The sequence below is a fragment of the Schistocerca gregaria genome, chromosome 4, assembly GCF_023897955.1.
Source record: "Schistocerca gregaria isolate iqSchGreg1 chromosome 4, iqSchGreg1.2, whole genome shotgun sequence".
Lineage (NCBI taxonomy): Eukaryota > Metazoa > Arthropoda > Insecta > Orthoptera > Acrididae > Schistocerca > Schistocerca gregaria.
The window spans coordinates 87,892,589-87,913,322 of NC_064923.1; the positions used below are offsets into that span (position 1 = coordinate 87,892,589).

Genomic DNA, 20,734 nt, shown 5'->3' on the forward strand with positions numbered 1-20,734 from the left:
CCTCATTTGATACTGGTTTGTAAGTAGACTTTTGCAGGATACTTGTTATCTATCTTCAGTTATCTGTCAGTTTAGATTTTTTTAACATTTTTGTGACACACTCTCATGCATCTAATTGAGCAGTAATTTAGGACTTTTATCTGAGTATTTTGTATCCAATCTCTATTGTAGACCGACAGCATTTTCGTAGTATCCTAGCAATTAACCAATGCCTACCACCTGCTCTACCTACAACTGAGCATATGTTACCATTCCACTTTATAGTCCCACAAATTGTTACATTTTCATGTTTGTATGGGAAGACTGTTTCTAGTCATGACACACTGATATTTTAGTCATTTTATCATTTTGTGAAGTGTGCAGTTGTGTATTTCTGTACATTTAAAGCAAGCTGCCAGTCTTTGCACCACTTTGAAATCATATCAAGGGCTACCTGACCATTGGTGCTGCTGTTGTTGGATAATATTTCACTACAAATAACTGCATCAGCAGAAAAAAGCATGATGTCAGTATTAACATTATTGCCGTCTGCCAGTGCCAGACCATTAATATACAAAATGAGGGTTGCCTGTTAACCACAGCTGTTTATTATATGAAATTAATCTATTTGAAATTGTTGTAATACTCATATAATTTTGACATTTTCTCTGATGTTGCCACAAGCAACAGAAAAGTTACAAATTATGAACACTGCAGGGTAACATGAAACAGCAGCACGCTCTCTTTATCTAGTACACAATGCAATAAGATTACAGAGGACAGATGAAGTGCTATTTTAGAGGTGTAATTGATATACTGAAAGTAATAGTGACAGCACACAAAATAACTTGTGTAGGCACTGAAAAATGAAGTGTTCTTGAAATGAAATCTGCATGCTCAAATGAAGCATTTTCTTGTACAGAGTGGCTCCAGCACTTGTGTCAGCTAGCTCCTGCCATCCAGACACCTATAAGAGAAATCACTGTTATAATATCTATCAATACCTTGAAATTCATCTAGCTAAAGGGAAAAAATAAGTGACAAATGAAAAGACTTTGGAAAGCAGTCACGAAATGATTCTTCTACTTCTCATGTTGTAATTCATGATCACATAGTTCATGGCTGAACAGCCATATGTTAGTGTCCAAACGAGCACAATATTTTGCCAGACAGACATGTTTCCATCATCAGATGCACTGACTAAGTGAGTGCCTATGAGATGCCGTGGCACTTTTACCTCCCCCTGTCCCCTCTCCCTCCGACTGCCACTCTGTGTGAGGTCCACACCCCATCTACTACCAGTACTCCCCATCCAGTAGACTCCTCACTCTGTTGTGGTTTGAGGACAGGGATGCGTGCTGACGGCATTTCCACTGTTGCTCTGCTTGCCTCCACTGTCAGTTTGTTGTGTTATATCTCCTTCCTCCTCTTAGGAAAACTAAAAAGGGAACTGTCCAATACGACATAACAAAACTTGCCCTGAAACTTTCACTGAAAGAAACAATGTCAAAATGTTAACTACTAATACTACAAGTATATTTTTTTAAATGTTGAAAATTGCCAAATTCGCAGCTTGCCAGGCAGCTGGAGTAATGAACACCTCTACTGTAGGTGTAGCAGGCAGCACACAGATAACATGGCAGGCACACATCACTGAATGACAGCACGTCAGTAAACATATAACATGGTGCAACATGCTCATAATCTATAAAGTGAATATCAGTTTCCATTGATAGTTTCAATGACACAGTTGTTCACAGTTACACAGTGCTTGAATTTGCAGCTCATTTAATATCCATAATAAGTAGCAGTTGCCTTTGCCGTATCGGTAAGTGTTAACAATGAAGGCAAAAATGAATTAATTTTCTTTGTATTTTCTTTGTACATGCTTGCCAGTAGTATCTGTCTTTGTGTAGGTTCCAGAGTTTCATGGTAATGAGGTACCCTATTAATATTTTCAACCTCACAAAGATAAAATAAGAAGAATGTGGTATGCAGTTGAAATCACCTACTTCTCCTGAAGACCTATATACTTATTATTTAGTAGTTAATTCTTGGACATTTGTTAGAGTGATTTCAATAGTACATTAGGAATTATGAAAACAACAGAAGAAAGATGAAGTAACTCTGATGATTCTGTGAATTATGGTTCGAATGACGATTGTTGTGTTAGTTAAAGAGCAGAGGAAAAACACAGTACCTTCCTATCCCAAAGGAAATATGAAGAGTGATAGCTTCCAGTGACAAAGAAAAGGTTGTGAATGTTTCGGTTAAACAAAGGAAGGACAAAATGCTTCATGTTAAGCTGCCTTTAAAGCCATTTTTTGTTTCATAAAATCTGAAGTAAATTGCATAAATGGAAGAAAGATTCACATACAATACAAAATATGCACCAAAATGAAATTCACAAAAGTGTGGAAGAAAATCTGTTCGAAAGATTTAGAACTGCTCAGGAGAGTCAATGCACCATTACCGAGGGAGGTGTATGACACTGGGCACTATGAATTGCAAGCGAGTAGAACATTAGTGATTTCCAGGCTTCTTTGACCTGCTTAAACATTTTCAGGAAATCATATGGAAAAGGAAATTGCAAAATTATGAAATTTGCCTCAAGTAAACATGTGGAGGAAAGGTCATTAACAGGTAATACTATAAAGAAATTCATAACTGATCTGAAGAAAAAACTTATCGTTATTCCATAAGAGCTGTGTATAAAGCTGGTCAGTTATGTTCCATGCAAACAGCACTTATCATTTCAAGTGAAAAAAAAAGATGGATTCTCTTGTGCAGTTGTGAATGCTATGACACATTTGTATACAACAATGTCAGAGATAAGCACTGGTTTATTATTGTTTACAGAGCTTTACACTGTGTCTATTTTAGACAACCTCAATGCAAAACAGGGCCAAAACTTTTAAAAAAGAACTGTGTAATTGCAAAAATCTTGTAATTGACATAGCAAAATCTTGAAAAAATGGAAGGGCATAATGTTAAATACTACATCTAAAATGCCTTCTTGCCAGTTGCAGATAGTAATTCTTTGTTTTTGTTGAACTCTTGGCGTAGGCATAACAACATCTCTGCCTTTAGGAGGAGGATGAAAAGACGAAATGTAATTTGGATTCCATCCAGAACTAACAGTGTGATTCAGCCCATCAATAAAAATATTTTATGACAGTGTAAAGGTTTCTTCAGAAAATTGTCAGACAATATGATTTATGATATAATCTATGTCATTTCAGGTTTATCAGTGCAACAATATGTTAAACTTCAGTCACTTGTGTATTGTCAGTTTGTATCAAGTATGCTTTGTATGCTGCACAATATGCAGAACAATGGGCATGACCATTTATCACTCCATCCCAATTCTGTCTAAATAAAACTAGCACTTATTGTGAAGTTCCTGAATGCACTAAATTTTCTTTTGTTAAGTGTGCCTTGAGTAAGGAAAATATTTGTTTTTGTCATCAAATACACACTTCACATTTTTTAATGATTACAAGGAATAAACAAACAACTGTTTCATTGTTATTAAAATATACATTATTAAAAAATTATCATAAGAACTATGCTACAGATTTTTTTTTATAAAATATTTAATATCAGCAACTAATGGAAGTAAGTCATCTGCAATGTACCTTAATACACTGCCACAGTTTTGTTTCCTTTGTCAGTTACTTGTGTAGCAATTACATCTGCAAACAGTTTAGCTGTTGATATGAACAGCAAGTTGTTCAAAAAAATTAATGATTTGAGATATTTCTGACATGTTTTAAGTTTTTAAAATTCCCATGTGTGCACTTCAAGACTTTGTACTACGTGGTGCTACATTCTCATGTCACTGCTGTCTCTGCTTATTTTCTGTCTCGTGCACTAGGTGGGAAGGACTTTACAAACCACTGCTATAAGCAGTTCTTCATGTAAAAAATACTTAAGTGCACCCTAGCAACTAAAATTCTGGCAGTGCATTTCTTTCAGAGTATTCTTCCTGTGTGAAAAATTTCAGGGTAAGTTTTCATATGTTAGATTCCACCATTCCCTTGTAAGTGCACATTCCCAGGCCTTACTATGGAGGGAGCCAACAGATCAGTGGTTCCGTTACTTAAATTTCAACAAATTCTTAAATGATGCAGTCCCAGGTGTCAGACATCAGTGTCAGAATGTGAATATGGCCGTAATCCATTCCAAGTACCACTGATAGGCAGTGTTCTGTGACACTGACTTGCGAGGATGCTACAGTCTGGTGGGGTATTGTTGTACACGACAACAATTTTCGACAGTATACACTGTGTATCCTATGTATGTAGGGCCACATTATCAGGGAACCTGATAGACTCTACACTTTGATAATCTGAGGCTCTCCATGATTTTATCATGCATTGCCCCGTTTTAGCAGGTGGGCAGAGGACAGTCTTCATTTGGTGTTTACAGAAAATTAGCCCTATCTTTCTGGATAATGCATCACAAAATAGAATAAATGTAATGGTTGCATCTTCCTGAGGTTCCTCTCCCGTTCCACCAGTTGTACAGGCACTAGGATGTAGGACTCTCCAAATTTGCTACTCAGTGTTAACATTCTTACAGAACATTGTCCTCGGGTTCTCAAGTTCTTAGTTGAGACTTTCATTGTCAGAGACATTGCAAGCTCTATGCATCAATGCTTCGAGCACTCCATCCCTGTATGCCATGTGGTGGCATCTTTCTGTGTGTGGGTGTATGCTGGTGTGTGTCTTTTCATGGTGCACACTCTGACTCAAGTTCTTTCTGGTATCCCATCTAGGCAGCATTCCTGTCACCTCCACAGTGCTAGGTGCGGGCTGTGCTCCACATGCGGCCATGCTATAAAGCTAGCAGTGCAGGAGTCCTGACCTCAGTTGTGTTCCAACTGTGCTCTCATACTGTTCATTGTACTCAGTGTTGCTTTGTTCTTGATGTTTCTATGTCTAGGCTCTCAATTTGATTCACTCTCCAAATTTGTCATTCTGCCGTGCTGTCTTTGTTCTTCATCCATTACTGTCCACGGTTTTCAGTGACTCACGGTCAGTGCACTCAGCCAGTATTTTCTGATCATGTCCATATCTGGTTACTGTAATATACTTATTTTTACCTGGGCATCCAGGAAGGGGAGCACTGTATCCACTTCAACTTCCATGGTATGCTTTATGCTGTGATATATGGAATTGAGATGTATGAGGAAATCATTCAGCTTGTGTCTTCCATGTGACCATATGACGAAGGCGTCATTGACATACCAGAAAACACAGGCTGGGTTCCACTGGGCAGGTACCAGGACTTCCTCCTTGAAATATTCCAAATACATCTTGGAAACAATTGGTGAAAGTGGACTCCCTATGGATATTCCTTCCATTTGTTCATAGTAAACACCATTGAAATAAAAGTATGTTGACATCAATACATACCTAAAAAGGTTGATCTCTTTATGTCAAATTTCTGGCTGATGAGTTCCAAGGATTCTTGTAAAGGCACACTGGTGAAAAGAAGTACAATGTCGAAGCTAGCAATGATGTTGGAACCCTTAAGCTTAAAGTTATCATGACACCCAACAAAATCCACAGAGTCATGAATATGATGTGAACATTTCTCATACAAAGTGCTACATATATCCTTCAAGTCTTTAGTAACTGAGTACAACAGGACACCAACGTTGCTAACAACAGGGCATAAAACACCCTGTCCTTGTTAACCTTTGGAAGTCCTTGAAGTCTTGGTGAAACTGGTGCTTTCAGTTGCTTCTTAACAACTCTGTCTGGTAAACTGGATTTTTTTTAATAAGTGCCACGATCTTCATCTCCATTCTCTTGGTAGGATCAGTATCAATTTTCCAGTATGCACTGTCTTCTGGCAGGCTGCACATCTTTTCAGTGTAATCCTGGTGAGACAGGATCACAGTTATAGCGCCTATATCAGCTGGTAAAACGGCTGCCTGTTACACTGCACTGATGATGTCCCTAATAGTGCGGGTTTAGGAGCTGGTGCAAAATTGAGTCCTTTCTTAAGAAGTGAAACCTCTTCTTAATCCAGTTGCTTCACTGTGGGATTGAAGATAGCTTGCAGGGGGCATTATAGCTACTCTCTGATATGCTCTTCAATTGTGATGGTTGACATCTGATGGCCTTTCTTCGTGTGGGACCTGCTGTGGCCTGGGTGAAACTGCCAATCCATTCCCACATTCAGGAACTGAACTAGTAAACCAACTGTAGATTTACTTTGAATAAGTTTGGTTAAAGCATACTCTCTCCCATACCATGACTAGGCAACCATGTTTCTTGATTCTTCAGACTGCTGCTGAGTCGATGTAATGTATTACCTTTGCAAAATTCACCACCACACATTCTTCACAGCACCTCACAAGGAATGAAAGGCACTAAGCAAATGGCTCCTTTGATGCTGCCACTGGTCAAGTCATTTCATGCTGTGATACATCCTCTCCTCTAACAGATATGTGATGTGATTCTTTAACTTCTCCCAGCATAATTCATGATGAAATAGTTCACAAGTGAAAAGCCAGATATCAGTGTCCAGCCATCACAATATTTTAGCAAATGGCCATGTTGCTCTGCCCAGACAGCAGACAAAACACTCTCAGCATGTCTCCCTAGGCACGAAACACAAACAGAACAACAAACCAGCAGGAGGGGGAGGAGATGTTGGGAGTGGACCTCACATGGAGTAGCAATTCAGAGGGAGGGGGCAAGGAGATAAAAGCACCATGGAATCTCCTTGGAACTCAGTTCACTAATGCACCTATGATGACAATGTGGTCATTTGTTGAAATTTTGTGCCTGGTGGACACTGACATCTTTCGTTCACCTGCGTTCCCCTGTGAACTATTACATTGTTAAAGCACTCATGCTTTACACTGTTTTGAAGGCAAGTGTTTTGCAGGTGTAATTTCATATTCTCATGGTGACTGTAATTTTATAGTTATATTGCTTTCAAGTAAATCTGGATACATGGAGTTGCATACAGGAGAGAATACAGATTTGCAGATTTTGATTGGTTGTATTAAGGCAGGTGAAGATGATGTTATCTAGCTTTGAAATCAATAGCATGTAAAACTGCTACCAATGAATACAGCTGAAGAAAAAAATCTTTCACCCAGATATTAGTCCTGTAATGATTTGATTTCTCCTGTTTGACATTTTTCTAGTCTGCAGTGAATATTTCTTTGTGTGTCAGAGCCCTGAAATGATAATATGTGGCACATTCAGGGTGACAATTATTGAACCATATGTAAAAAAAACATAAATTAATTGTGAACTTGGACATTCAAACATTTAATTTAACATGTAAACATCACTACAGATATTCAGAATTAAGTTATGACATATTTGATATGCTTGCCGTCATTGGTGATGATGTGCCACAGACAAATAGTGAAATTCTGAATGATGCACTGAAGTGTCAGAACATCAGTGCGGTCAATGACATCCTGAATCACTACTTTCAGCACATGAATGGTTTTAGGGTTATTACTGCACATCTTGTCTTTAATATATCCCCACAAAAAGGAGTCACATGTGGTCAGATCACACGTCGATGTGGCATAGTGCTTCAATGCTGCTGCAGATAGAGCTCACAGCAGAATGGTTCCGCTGGCGTGCACTGCCCGCTTATATACAGAGCAAGTGACCTGGGTTACGTAAGGTGCTGATAAGGGACTTATACTCTGCAGGCTCAGGATGCAACAGTTTGATAAAAGTCCAAAGCATAGTGCCGCAATGCCTGCTGAGCGCCTAGCGAGCTGGTGACGCAACCCGTCCGACTTGGCTCGGTGCCAAGCAATAAGGCCGTCACACCAGCAGGCGCGCACAGGGTCACTTTGGGTAATGGGGATCGTCTTCCAAAACCTTCACATACCATTTGGTAGTCATGGTGCCATCAAGGAATATCACACCGATTATTCTGTGATTGGACATTGCACACCACACAGTCACCCATTGACGGTGAAAAGACTTCTCAATTGCAAACTGTGGATTTTCAGTCCCCCAAATGTGCCAATTTTGCTTTTTGATGAATCCAACCAAATGAAAGTGAGCTTTGTCCTAAACCAAACAATAATGTGCATACTAATTCCTGTAATGGCCAACCGTGCAGTTTCAACATCCTCACACAAACCTTTAGGACGTTATGATGATTTTATTTCATATAGTTCAGTAATTGTCACCCTGTACAATGCTGCTGGGACTGCTTCCAAATACGTGAAAATTTTACTTTGAAATTTTTTGTTTTTTTTTTCCTGTGTATAATTTTATGAAGACTAGAAAAGTTAAATCAGAACAGTATTTATTAAACACTCTGAATCAAACAAATCTGTGTGTTAACTCAGTGAGTACAGAACTGCATTAACATGAACATGTCAGTGCAGTAACAGCAATAATGAGGGCATTTAAACCATTATATCAATACAAATCAACTGAGAATGTAATATATTTGGAACTTCCTCAGTAATTTAATAATAATGAAGGACAAAATTTGAGAAAATGTAAATAGACTATTAAAAATATGTGGAAAGCGATTTGATACAGACTGTGATAGGCACCAACAAAGTATACAGAACTATCACAGTGGTAGTACCTATGATAATGATACATCAAGAGGTGTGGAATAAGGCACATGGACCAGTGTGCAAATAAAATACAGTAAAGACATTAATTAGGATTATCAGATTGTGAGACTAAAGTTACAACCAACACGAAGTAAAATTATGACATTGCAGCAGCAGAGATAATGCAGTGCCTAGCATTCTTAAAGCAGAAAGGAAATACAGCATGTTAAGTAGAACACAGACACAATTTGACTGGAAGTGAACACTGCTGTTTTAAGAAATGCTGATCCAAATATCCATATGACTCATTCGCGATAATGTGGTAGAGGTTAGAGTGATTGGACCTACAGCTATGGTTGTGGTTACATTTAGTTATAGCAGCAACAATGGAATTGCAATCTGAAGTGCATGACCAAAGAATAATATCAGGAACTTCTATAAAACTTTTAAACAAAGCTTTCAAACTTACCAACCACCTAATTTGTGGTTCAAAAATGAAGATCAAGGATTATTCCTAAACAACCAAGAAAAGCATAAAATATTAGCAAGCTACTTTAAGAAACTGTCAAGCTGTGAGGAACCCAGTGTTATAACTTCAAGTTGAACAAATATATTTCAAGGAAGATGCAATACATGAAAGTCACAGATCAAGTAAACAGAGTAAGATGTGTATACACTTTAACAGTCAAATCACAACTGAGTCTGAGTCTAGCGCCCGCTGGGTGGCTGGCCGCTTAGGTGGCACTGCTGCTGCATGGCTGGCAGGCAGCGCCGCATGTAGAGGACACGCGTAACTGCACGGTGGTACTTTGAAAGAATGGCGAGTCACAACACTTTTCCCCCCTTTGAAGTTTTTGCACAGGTCTTGATGGAAGTGCCCTGTAGATTGCTGACATCCATAGGTGTTGTTTGACTGGCTGTAAAGTCTCAAGGAGGAGGCTTCCCGTACAGACGGAAGTGTCCCCGATAATAACGGGTCGAGATGACAGGAGACGTAGGGGTCAAATCTGCTGGGGCCCCGTGCACCAATCTGCCCATTGTGGCAAGTCCTGTTGTTATAACAGGAGACATGTGCAATGTGTCCGTGCCCATAGGAGAAGGAGGCGAATAGAATTAATCCGACAGATGATAGTCATCTGGTTCCTGCATGGGCATGTCTCCTGGTGGCGTCAGTTCTTGTGCTGGCACGTATATGATGGTGAGAGGACTGCGTTGTGAGTAATGAGAGATTCCAGTATCTTGAGCATCAGGTAGAGCCGAAGGTGGTGTAGCGGCATCCGGAACAGGCATTGCTGGCACACGAGGCAGAAGCTGGCCCGAATGACTCACTGCAACACCCGTGTCCATCTGCATTTCATACAGGCGTTGGCCATGGTGTTGTAAGATGCAGCCAGGACTCCATTTTGGCCGCCTGCCATATCCCCATACCCATACAAGGTCATCAGCGGTGAAGCGGCCAAGTGAAGGCACTTGCGGCCATGAGGTGGAAGCCACCGAAGATGAAGTAACATGCGGGGCTGTCGGCCATGTAAGAGCTCATCCAGGCTGTGGTCGCCCATGGGGGTGAAACAGTAAGAAGCCAGAAACTGGAGAAGCGCATCATCAGCACCAGAAGACGTCAGGAAATTCCTCATCTGAGCCTTAAATGTGCAGACCAGTCATTCAGCCTCACCGTTTGACTGTGGGTGGAATGGAGGGGCCGTGGCGTGCATGACGCCGTGATGTGCACAAAAAACCACAAAATCGGAAGAGGCAAATTGCGGACCGTTATCAGTAATAAGAGTAGAGGGAAGGCCTTCCAAAGAGAAAATGTGAGCTAGAGCATTGGTGGTTGCCACGGTGGTAGGTGACGTGCAACGAACAATGAAAGGAAAGTTAGAGTAGGCGTCAATAACGAGAGGACAATAAGTACCTAAAAAAGTTCCCACAAAGTCAGCATGAATATGCTCCCTGGGCTTCTCAGGCAAAGGCGATGGTGACAAAGATGACTTCGGGGCAGCAGCCTGTGATGCACAAGGGCCGCAGGCAGCGACCATGTGTGCGATTTCAGAGTCGATGCCGGGACAGTACACATGACAGCACGCCAGAAATTTGGTGCAAGAGACACCCCAGTGCCTTCGGTGAAGGAGGCGCAAGACTGAAGCACGCAAAGATGCAGGTACCACAACACACGGCGAAGCATTTTCGATGGAAAGGAGGATAGCACCATCCCTAACCGTGAGGCGGTAATGCAATGCGTAGTAGTACCACAATGGATCAGAAGTCTTAGTGGACAGACGGTCTGTCCAACCCTTCTGAATACAGCGTAAAACCCGGGAGAGGGAAGGGTCAGAACCCGTAGCAGCCGCCAGCCAGTTCCCAGTGATGGGGAACCCGTCCACAATCCACTGCTCAGTAACATTCAGGTGGAAACACAAAAGTTCGTCCCTATCAAATGCCAGATCAGGACCCATGGGAAGGCAAGACAGTGCATCACCATTCACACGTTGAGCTGTCAGCCGGAAATGAATCTCATAATTGAAACGAGACAAGTAAAGAGCCCAACGCTGGAGGCAGTGTGCAGCCTTGTCGGGAAGCGACGCTGATGGATGAAACAAGTGGTTTGTGATCTGTAACAAGATGAAATTTGGATCCACAAAGAAAAACACCAAACTTATCAAGAGCAAAAATAATGGCAAAGCTTCTTTTTCAATTTGAGAATACTTTTGTTGGGCATCCGTGAGCGTTTTGGAGGCATAAGCAATGGGTTATTTAGAACTGTCAGAGAAACGATGTGCAAGGACTGCACCGACCCCGTATTGAGAGGTGTCTGTGGCAAGAACAAGGTGTTGGCCAGGTCAATAAGTAGCCAGGCATGGGGTCTCTTTCAGCATAGTCTTCAATTTCTGGAAAGCCGCATCGCATGACACGGACCAGTGAAAAGGCACGTTTTTATGCAACAGGTGATGCAACAGCTGATCCACTGAAGCAGTAGACAGTAAAAACTTGTAATAGTATGCTATTTTCCCCAAGAAGGCCTGCAGTTCCTTAACAGATGTAGGGCAAGGAAGGGCATCGATCGCAGTGACAGTTTGCTGAAGCAGACAAATACCATCCCGAGAGAGTTGAAACTCCAAGTATGTGATAGACGCCTCAAAAAATTTTGATTTCTGAAGATTACACTTAAGACCGTCAGTCTGTAAGACATGAAAAAGTGTGCAGAGATTTTGAAGATGTTCGCAGTGGTGGAGCCAGAGACAACAATGTCATCCTGGAAATTTATACACCCAGGGACAGTGAGCAATAATTGTTCCAAGAATCGCTGAAAGAGAGCAGGGATGCTGGCAACCCCGAATGGCAATCGTTGGTATTGATAGAGGCCGAAAGGCGTGTAAAGGACCAGAAGCTGCATGTGAACATGTCGACCAAGTATTTGGACAGTGAGGAATAACTTCCCTGAAAGGGAAGAAGTACAACTGACAGACAATCATTGGTATCGATGGAGGCTGAAAGGCGCGTTAAGGACCAGAGCCGGGAAGCAGCGTCGAGAGGAAGTTGATGATAAGCTTCTGACAGGTCAAGATTAGAAAAATACTGGCCTCCAGCAAGTTTAGTGAACAATTCTTCAGGTCGAGGCATAGGGTATGTGTCGATAAGGCATTGAACATTTACAGTGGCTCTGAAATAGCCACAGAGACGAATATCACCATTTGGCTTAGCAACGACTATGACAAGAGAGGACCACTCACTGGAAGTGATAGGAAGCAAGACCCCTGAAGCAGTGAGACAATCCAGCTCCCATTTGACCTGATCACAAAGAGCCACAGGAATGGGCCGAGCCTGAAAAAACTTAGGCTGAGCAGTGGGTTTGAGCGTGATATCAGCTTCAAAGTCATTGGCACGGCCTAACCCAGGAGAAAAAAGGGACGAAAATGTGGTTGACAAGGAATCCAGTTGAGCATAAAGAATAGCACCAGAGAAGATATTCACAGAGTCATCTATGGAGAACCCAAAAACGCGAAAGGCATGGAAACCAAATAGATTCTCCGTGTTACTATGGTCAACCACAAATATGGGTACAGTGCGAACGAGAGGTTTGTAAGATATTTCAGCATCAAATTGTCCCATGAGAGAAATCTTCTGTATATTGTAAGTCCATAATTGTCTAGTGACAGGTGACAGGATTGGAGAACCCAACTGAAGATACGTCTAAGAATTGATGATAGTGACAGCAGAACCAGTATCCACCTACATGTGAACATCTCGACCAAGTATTTTGACAGTGAGGAATGACTTCCCTGAAAGGGAAGAAATACAATTGTCAGACAACACAGAATCAGAATCAGTGTCATGTTCATGAACATCATGTATGCAGTTGTATATGCAAATGGATGACACATGATCCTTTTTTCTTTTTTTGCATTTGTGACATACGGTCAATGCTGTGGACAATCTTCTCATGAATTTTTCGTAAAACACCGCGGACATGAAGGAAGTTGCCGTGGGTTTTGCTGCAGTTTCTTAGAGGTTTGTTTACGGTTAGACCGAGACTGTGCTTGGGAGCATACTGCGGCCACATCGGCCGGCGGGGACATGCCACATGCTTTGTCAACATTGCATAGAGGTTGTATTTCCCTAACGTCGCCCCATGCCTCTATTTGTGCTCCGGCAGCAGGAGAAATTTCAAAAGACTGAGCGATGGATAGGACTTCATCTAGAGTCGGATTTGCCAACTGGAGGGCACGTTGCCCAACTTCTTTGTCGGGCGCCGATCAGATAATAGCATCCCTTACCATGGAATCGGTGTAGGATTCTTTGTGAACTTCAGTAACAAGTTCAGCAGTCCAAGCGTGATAGGATTGATTTGGTTGTTTTTGACAATGATAAAAGGCAACAAGAGAGGCTACCACATGCATTTGCTTTTGATAATAGATGGACAGAAGTGAGCACATTTCAGCAACGGACAAAGATGCAGGATCTTTCAAAGAAGCCAATTGCAACAACAACCGATACATCTGAGGTGAAATCCATGAAAGGAACAGAGACTTACATGTTTGTTCGTCCACGACATGAAATGCCAAGAAGTGCTGTCATAGACATTTTTCGTAATCAGACCAGCCTTCCGCCGCCTCGTCGTAAGAAGGAAAAGGAGGTAGAGACGATGATGCCACGCCAAAATCATGAATCGCATTTGTGAGAAGCGTTTGCTGTACTATGAGATCTTGCAGTAGTTGCTCTAAAATAGCCATGGAAACATGTGGGTCAGCGATGGAAAAGAAAAATCACTACCTTGTCACCAATTGTAACTTCAAGTTGAACAAATATATTTCAAGGAAGACGCAATACATGAAAGTCACAGATCAAGTAAACAGAGTAAGACGTGCGTACACTTTAACAGTCAAATCATAACTGAGTCCGAGTCTAGTGCCCGCTGGCTGGCTGGCTGCTTAGGTGGCACTGCTGCTGCATGGCTGGCAGACAGCGCTGCATGTAGAGGACGCGCGTAACTGCGCGGCGGCACTTTGAAAGATCAGCAAGTCACAACACCCAGAGCAAAATTTCTAGGATAAAATCCAGGATGCACTTATACAAATTCAGAACTCCCCATACCCCAGCATGGAATCAATCCAAAATACCATTAAAGACTTGAGAAATGATAAGGCTCCCAGGGAGACTCAGTAACCACTGAAATGTGGAACTTTGCATGTGCTGCAACAGTCAAGACACTACACAGAATTTTCCACAATATCTGGAAAACAGAAGCTACACAAGAAGATTGGAAAAAATCATTGTTCACTCAATCCAAAAAAGGAGATAAAACTGACTGCAACAAGTGTAGGGGAATTTTTGTCCTTCCACTGATTTACCAAATTCTTTCAAAATCATTACAAAACAGAGAGGAAAGCCAACTGGATCAGCAGTTGGGAGAGTACCATGAAGGATTTAGAAAAGGACAATCCTGTGTGGAATAAATTTGAAATCTGAAATGTATAAGCAGATGGAGAAGAATGAGAACTGAAAGCATTTATATTACATTTGTAGAATTCAAAACAAGCGTATGATTTGATTGATAGGAGAACATTATTCAACACCTTAAAAGAGTTTGGAGCTGACAACAGATCAGTGGGAATCATACAATGAAGAGCCAAAGAAACTGTTACACCAGCCTAATATCAAGTAGGACCCCTGCAAGCATGCAGAAGTGCCACAACAGAACTTGGCATAGACTCGACTAATGTCTGAAGTAGTCCTGGTCAAACTGACACCATGAATCCTGCATGGCTGTCCATAAATCCATAAGAGTACAAGGGGATGGAGATATATTCTGAACAGCATGTTGCAAAGCATCCCAGAAATGCTCAATAATGTTCATGCCTGAGGAATTTGGTGGTCAGCAGAAGTGTTTAAATTCAGAAGAGTGTTCCTGGAGCCAAACTGTGGCAATCCTGGATGTGTGGGGTGTCGCAATATCCTGCTGTAATTGCCACAGTCCATCAGAATGTATAATGGATGTGAATGGATGCAGGTTATCAGGCAGGATTCTTACGTAAGTATCACCTGTCAGAGTCATATCTAGATGTGTATGGGGTTCCATATCACTCTAACTCCACACACCACACACTGTTAGAGGCCCCACCTGTTTGAACTGTCTCCTGCTGACATTCAGGGTCCAAGGGTTCATGAGGTTGTCTCCGTATCTGAGCACATCCATCTGCTCAATAAATTTGAAACGAGACCTGTCTGACCAGGCAAAATGCTTCCAGTTAATGGTGTTAACAGGCACAGGAGAGGTGTAAAGCTTTGTGCCGTGCCATCATCAAGGATACACGAGCGGTCTTTCGGCTCCGAAAGCCCATATTATTGAATGGTTCGCACATTGACACTTGTTGATGGCCCAGCATTGAATTCTGCAGCAGTCTGCAGAAGGGTTGCACTTTGTCACATTGAACGATTCTCTTTAGCCATTGTTGGTCCATGTCAGAGATTTGATGTTTTACTGGGTTCCTGATATTCACAGTACACTCATGAAATGGCTGTATGGGAAAATCCTCACTTCATCACTAACTCGGAGATGCTCCCATCACTCGTGTGCCAACTATAACGCCATGTTCAGAATCACTTAACTCTTGATAACCTGCCATTTCAACAGCTGTAACCAATCTAACAACTGCGCCATGCACTTGTTGTCTTATATAGGCATTGCCAATCTCAGTGCCATATTCTGGTTGTTTACATATCTCTGTATTTGAATAAACATGCCTATACCAGTTTCTTTGGTGCTTCAGTGTGAAAGGCACATTATCAAATACAAAATGCAAAATTAAATTTTTAGCTGAAACCTCCAATGCTTTTGAAATCAAAACTGTTGTAAGACAATGAGATGGACTGTCCCCACTGATGTTTATTTGTGCACTAGAAAAGATATCAAATAAGTGAGGGAAAGAACTGAAGAAGCAGGAATTTAAAAAATCATAATTACAAGAAAAGAAGATAATATACTTTTTGATTTTTTTGTTTTTGCAGGTGATCTTGCCATCTTAGCTGAATCTATAGAAGATGCAACAATGCAGACACATCTCCTACAAGAGACAGCTTCTTTTTTAGTTATTTATTTATTTTGATCCAACATCAACTAATTACAAAAAAAAATTTCTTTGTCCCAGTCTTCTGGATAAGTCAGAGCCTTACTTACTAGAGTTACATATTATTGCCTGGCATTATTATCTACACAACTATTTCTAAATTTAGCTGAGAGAATGATGTTGAATACATAAAACCAATTTGCAATTGGAATACATAGATTAAGGAATTAACAGTTTGTGACGCAGAGTTAGGTCTGAGATTCAAATATTTGCAGTTTGTGACTCAGTCTAGGATCTGAGATTCATATATTTTTAGATACATGGTCTTCCATCATGTTAGTGTGCTAAATTTAGAAACTCATCTATTGAATACACAGGACTGTTTAGGAGCCATAATTTTAATTTCTTTTTTAGTTCTGTAATGGGCAATTTGGAGATATTAGAATGGAAGCAACTGAGTAGTTTTATGCCTGCATAGTGAGGGCTTTACTCATAAAGTGTTGTTCTATTGAGAGATGATGTGGGGTCTCTCTCTATCTCTAGTGTTGTGATAATATACAAGAGTGAGTCAAATGAAAATCTTAAATTTCTAATAACAAATCGAAATTTCGCACCATTATCCTGTAAGTTGGTAAGCATGCTACAAACAGCATGCAGAATGACCTGTAGGTGGTAGCATAGTGCAGATGCACACATACCGTCGCAGTATCAGTATAAAGATGGCCGCACCACTTGCGACTTGCACCAGGGAAGAACAGTGTTCTGTTATTTGGTTTTTGCGTAGTGAAGGTGTGAAACCTATTGAAATTCATCGACGAACGAAGGTTCAGTACAGTGATGCACGTCTGTCACAGCAGCAAGTCTACAAATGGAATACAAAGTTCGCAAATGGTGTGACTTCAGTGGAAGATGCTCCTCGTCCAGGTCAGGCACAACAAGTTGTGACTCCACAGAACATTGCAGCAGTTGAAGCCATAGTGAAGAAAACCGCCAAGTGACACTGAATGAGATTTCAGCATGTTTACTGATCAGTCAAGGGTCAACACATCACATTGTGCATGATGTGCTCCAGTTTCACAAAGTGTCTGCAAGATGCGTGTCATGGCAGCTGACTCCTGAAATGAGGGAATGACCTGTTGATGCTTGTGAAGAACTTCTTCGGCACTTTGAACGAGAAGGTTATAGCTTTCTTGCAAGAATCGTTACTGGGGATGAAACCTGTGTTCACTTTCACCAACCTGAAATGAAGAGAGCGAGCAAGGAATGGCACCATTTCTCATCACCAAAACCAAAGAAGTTTCGAACAGAACCATCAGCAGGGAAGATTATGCAGACTCTCTTTTGGGATGAAAAAGGTGTCATTTTGGAGCATACATGCCTAGATGGACCACTGTCACCAGTGGATCATACACAGATCTCCTAAAAAATCATATGTGGCCTGCAATCAAATCAAAGTGACGTGGACTGCTGTCAGCAGGTGTCCTTTTGCAACATAACAATGCAAGGCCCCACACAGCCCATACAACAGTTGCAACAATCACAGACCTGCATTTTGAGTGTCTTCCTTATCCACCATACTCACCAGAACTTGCACCAAGTGATTTCCACATGTTTGGACCACTCACAGACACAATGGCAGGAAAGAAGTTCCATCCTGACGAAGAGGTATGCCACGTGATGCATGAGTGGTTGTGTGGACTACCAAAAGAATTTTTTTCTAAAGGAATTTATGCACTTTGTAAGCACTGGAGGACTTGCATTGAGCATGGGGGAAATGATATTGAAAAGTTGTACAGCTTTATTCTACTTCTGCACAATAAACAATATTTTAAAAAATATTTAAGGTTTTCATTTGGCTCGCCCTCGTATTTCTTTATTAAGCGTATTGTTACTGTTTGCTGCCATAATGATTATCTTAAGTACATATAGGTTATGAACAGTTAGTATTTTAAATTCTTTAAACAAATTTCTGCAGGACTCCTGGCACATTCCCTTCCCATAATTCTAAGTGCCTTCTTTTGTAGGATAAGTACACTTTTCATAGTACCTTTGCTGATGGAGCCCCATACCTCTATCCTATAGCTTAGATGGGATTTAAATAGTGAAATAGTGCAAAATATATTTGCCTCAGAGTGGTAATGCTATTCATATATACATAGTCCTGCTTCAAAAGCAGTGTGTATATTGTCTATTTCCAACAAAGGCCTACTTTGCCAAAAGCTCACTTTCTGAAAGTCTTTTTATTCTGCCTCTCTGCAACTCAGCATCTCTGCTATATGGTGAGTAGCACTATCATTTTCATAATACTGTTACATTCCATCCTGGATTTTTCCATTGCTTAACTCTGAAAGAAAAGAGTATATGATAGATGGAAGGAGGTACTGAAATGTATGGAAACTGATTATGGAAGAATAAAAAAGTCTACCAAATTTAAACATCCAGGTGAAATAATACAACCAAATGCTCTGGACGAAGAAGCAAGGGGCAAGGAAAATCATATCAATTAACTAAAAACCTGTATAACAAAACTGGAAAATTCTGGCACTTCACCAATTTCATTAGACCAGAATGCCTTTACATTCCATAATCGCTTTCATCAAATACAGTGAAACAATTAAATGAAACAGAAAAGAAGGAAAGGAAAACTACTGCAGAAAACCTTGGGAGCAAAATATGTCACTGGAAAATGGACATTAAGAAGGAAGGAACATGTTTATAAAATAACAGAACAATACTAGACTTTATGAAGAAGAAAAGTTATTTTCTATGAATCCCTAAAACAACTAGACACAAACATCAACAGCATGGACCAAAGAATTTAAGCCAGACCTGAGAAAAGTGGAAATAATGGAGAAAGAAATAGGAGAAAGAGAAAAGTTCAAAGCAGAAGGTTTCAGGGGTTTCCAGGAGAAAACAAAGTAAAAAAGGAGGTGCAGTACAGACAGAAGAGAGATGAGAAAAACACAGGCCAAGAATGAAGAACTACTGGAAAGAAATAAAGGAGAAAAGAAAGAAGACACTAGTCACTTTCTGGCACATTAAAACTGTGTGCTGGACTGAAAATCAAGCTCGGGACCTTTGCCTTTTGCGGGCAAGTGCCTACCAGCTGAGCTATCCAAGCATGGCTCATGACTGATTCTCACAGCTTCAATTCTGCCACTGCCTTATCTCCTACCATTGCCCACGAGAGGCAAAGGTCCTGAGTTCAAGTCTCAATTTGGCACACAGTTTTAATCTGCCAGGAAGATTCAACTCACCGCACACTCTGCTGCAGAGTGAAAATTTCATTCTGAAGACATTAGTTATTTTGTGTAGTCATCAATAGGCCAAACCAAAACTAATAAAAAAGAAGTAGAAGGCAACCAGTTAAACAGTATGGGCTATGTTACTTTAGCATAACAGGGGAGCATAGCATAATTGAGAACAACAGTACACTACATTTTTACTTGCAGAACAAGTAACACACCGAAGAAGGATCAAAGCTAGGAGACACACAAAGGAAGATTTGGTAGAATGACATCAGACGTAATTACTGTAATGAAAATGACAAAACTGGGGCTGTGTTTACTGAAGTTCTTGCTATTTACTATGCTGTATTATGGAAAGGGAGGTGCTATAAAGTACAATTAAACATTTTGTAAATTTGAAATTGAAATCGTAAATGTGTGGTGTATGCAGTGGGGCAGGCTGCTTCACCATACAATTTGCTACAGAGAAATTTTACACAATACAGTACAGTCCCTGAAGAGAAACTCAACATTCACTATTGACTACTATATTGTTACTTCACTAAGGTTTTTAGTGATTAAAAATAAAACACTAGGTTCAGGAATATCATGCTTAGTACTGATTCAGTGTTAGACAGCTGAGGTGACAAGGGTAGTGCATGTACTGTCTTGAAAAACTCTTCCAAAGACAACATTGAGTAACTTACCAGTGCCCGCCAAGAAAGCTAATGCAGCAAATTCGGCAACGGAGATGGCAGAACGGTGCGCGGAGAACAGCGCTCGCCACCCGCATCTGCAACATGTGGCTATATACAGACAAGGTATGAACAGAATGGCGCTACAGCAGTCTTTAATGTTTTCAGGAGACTCGAGGAAAAGGCAAATGTAATTTTGTAAGAGGGAAACTGTTATACTTGTGTTCAGTAATATAACTGTTGCAACAAAAACTCTGAACAACTGAAAGAGTGATGATCACGACATTCAGCCATGTGGTAGAATAGACCAGACCAGAAGTGGCTTACTGTAGCTACAGCCCTGCTGCTTCACCCAGCACATTGTGAAAATGAATGAGAACAAAGTCCAGCTTTCAACTGCCAGCAGACAGTGTGCTGAGGTCATATGTAAGATATTCATTTTGTATAAATATGAGTAGTTCAGGGTGTAGTGTTTCAAAATATTAATTGAAACACCACCATCTTTTCCTGCCTTAGTGAAGTCAGGTGAGGAAGAATCAATTACTTGAATGTACACTGATAAGTATTTATCTGTGTATTAACGAAATATTTTTTGTTACAGTCAAGTGCATAAGTTTGTGACAGTGTGGTCCAGTGGTTATTTATGAATGTAGCCTGCAGCAGTGAATGTTATTACTAGGAGTCAGCTGATGGCCACTACCC

The 20,734-nt window shown here is 40.8% G+C and overlaps 1 protein-coding gene across 1 annotated transcript in view; it reads right to left on the minus strand.

Annotated features, from left to right (window-relative positions):
* Positions 1-584: 584 nt before the first annotated feature.
* The window catches only part of LOC126365892 (uncharacterized), an 84,555-nt gene continuing 64,405 nt past the window's right edge, over positions 585-20,734 (minus strand). Inside the window, exons 4-5 of the mRNA XM_050008608.1 lie at positions 20,045-20,130; positions 585-946 (exon numbers count right to left, since the gene is read on the minus strand). Of these exons, the coding sequence (XP_049864565.1) occupies positions 20,063-20,130 (68 nt within the window). The 3' untranslated portion in view covers positions 585-946; positions 20,045-20,062. The remainder of the gene's footprint in view (positions 947-20,044; positions 20,131-20,734) is intronic.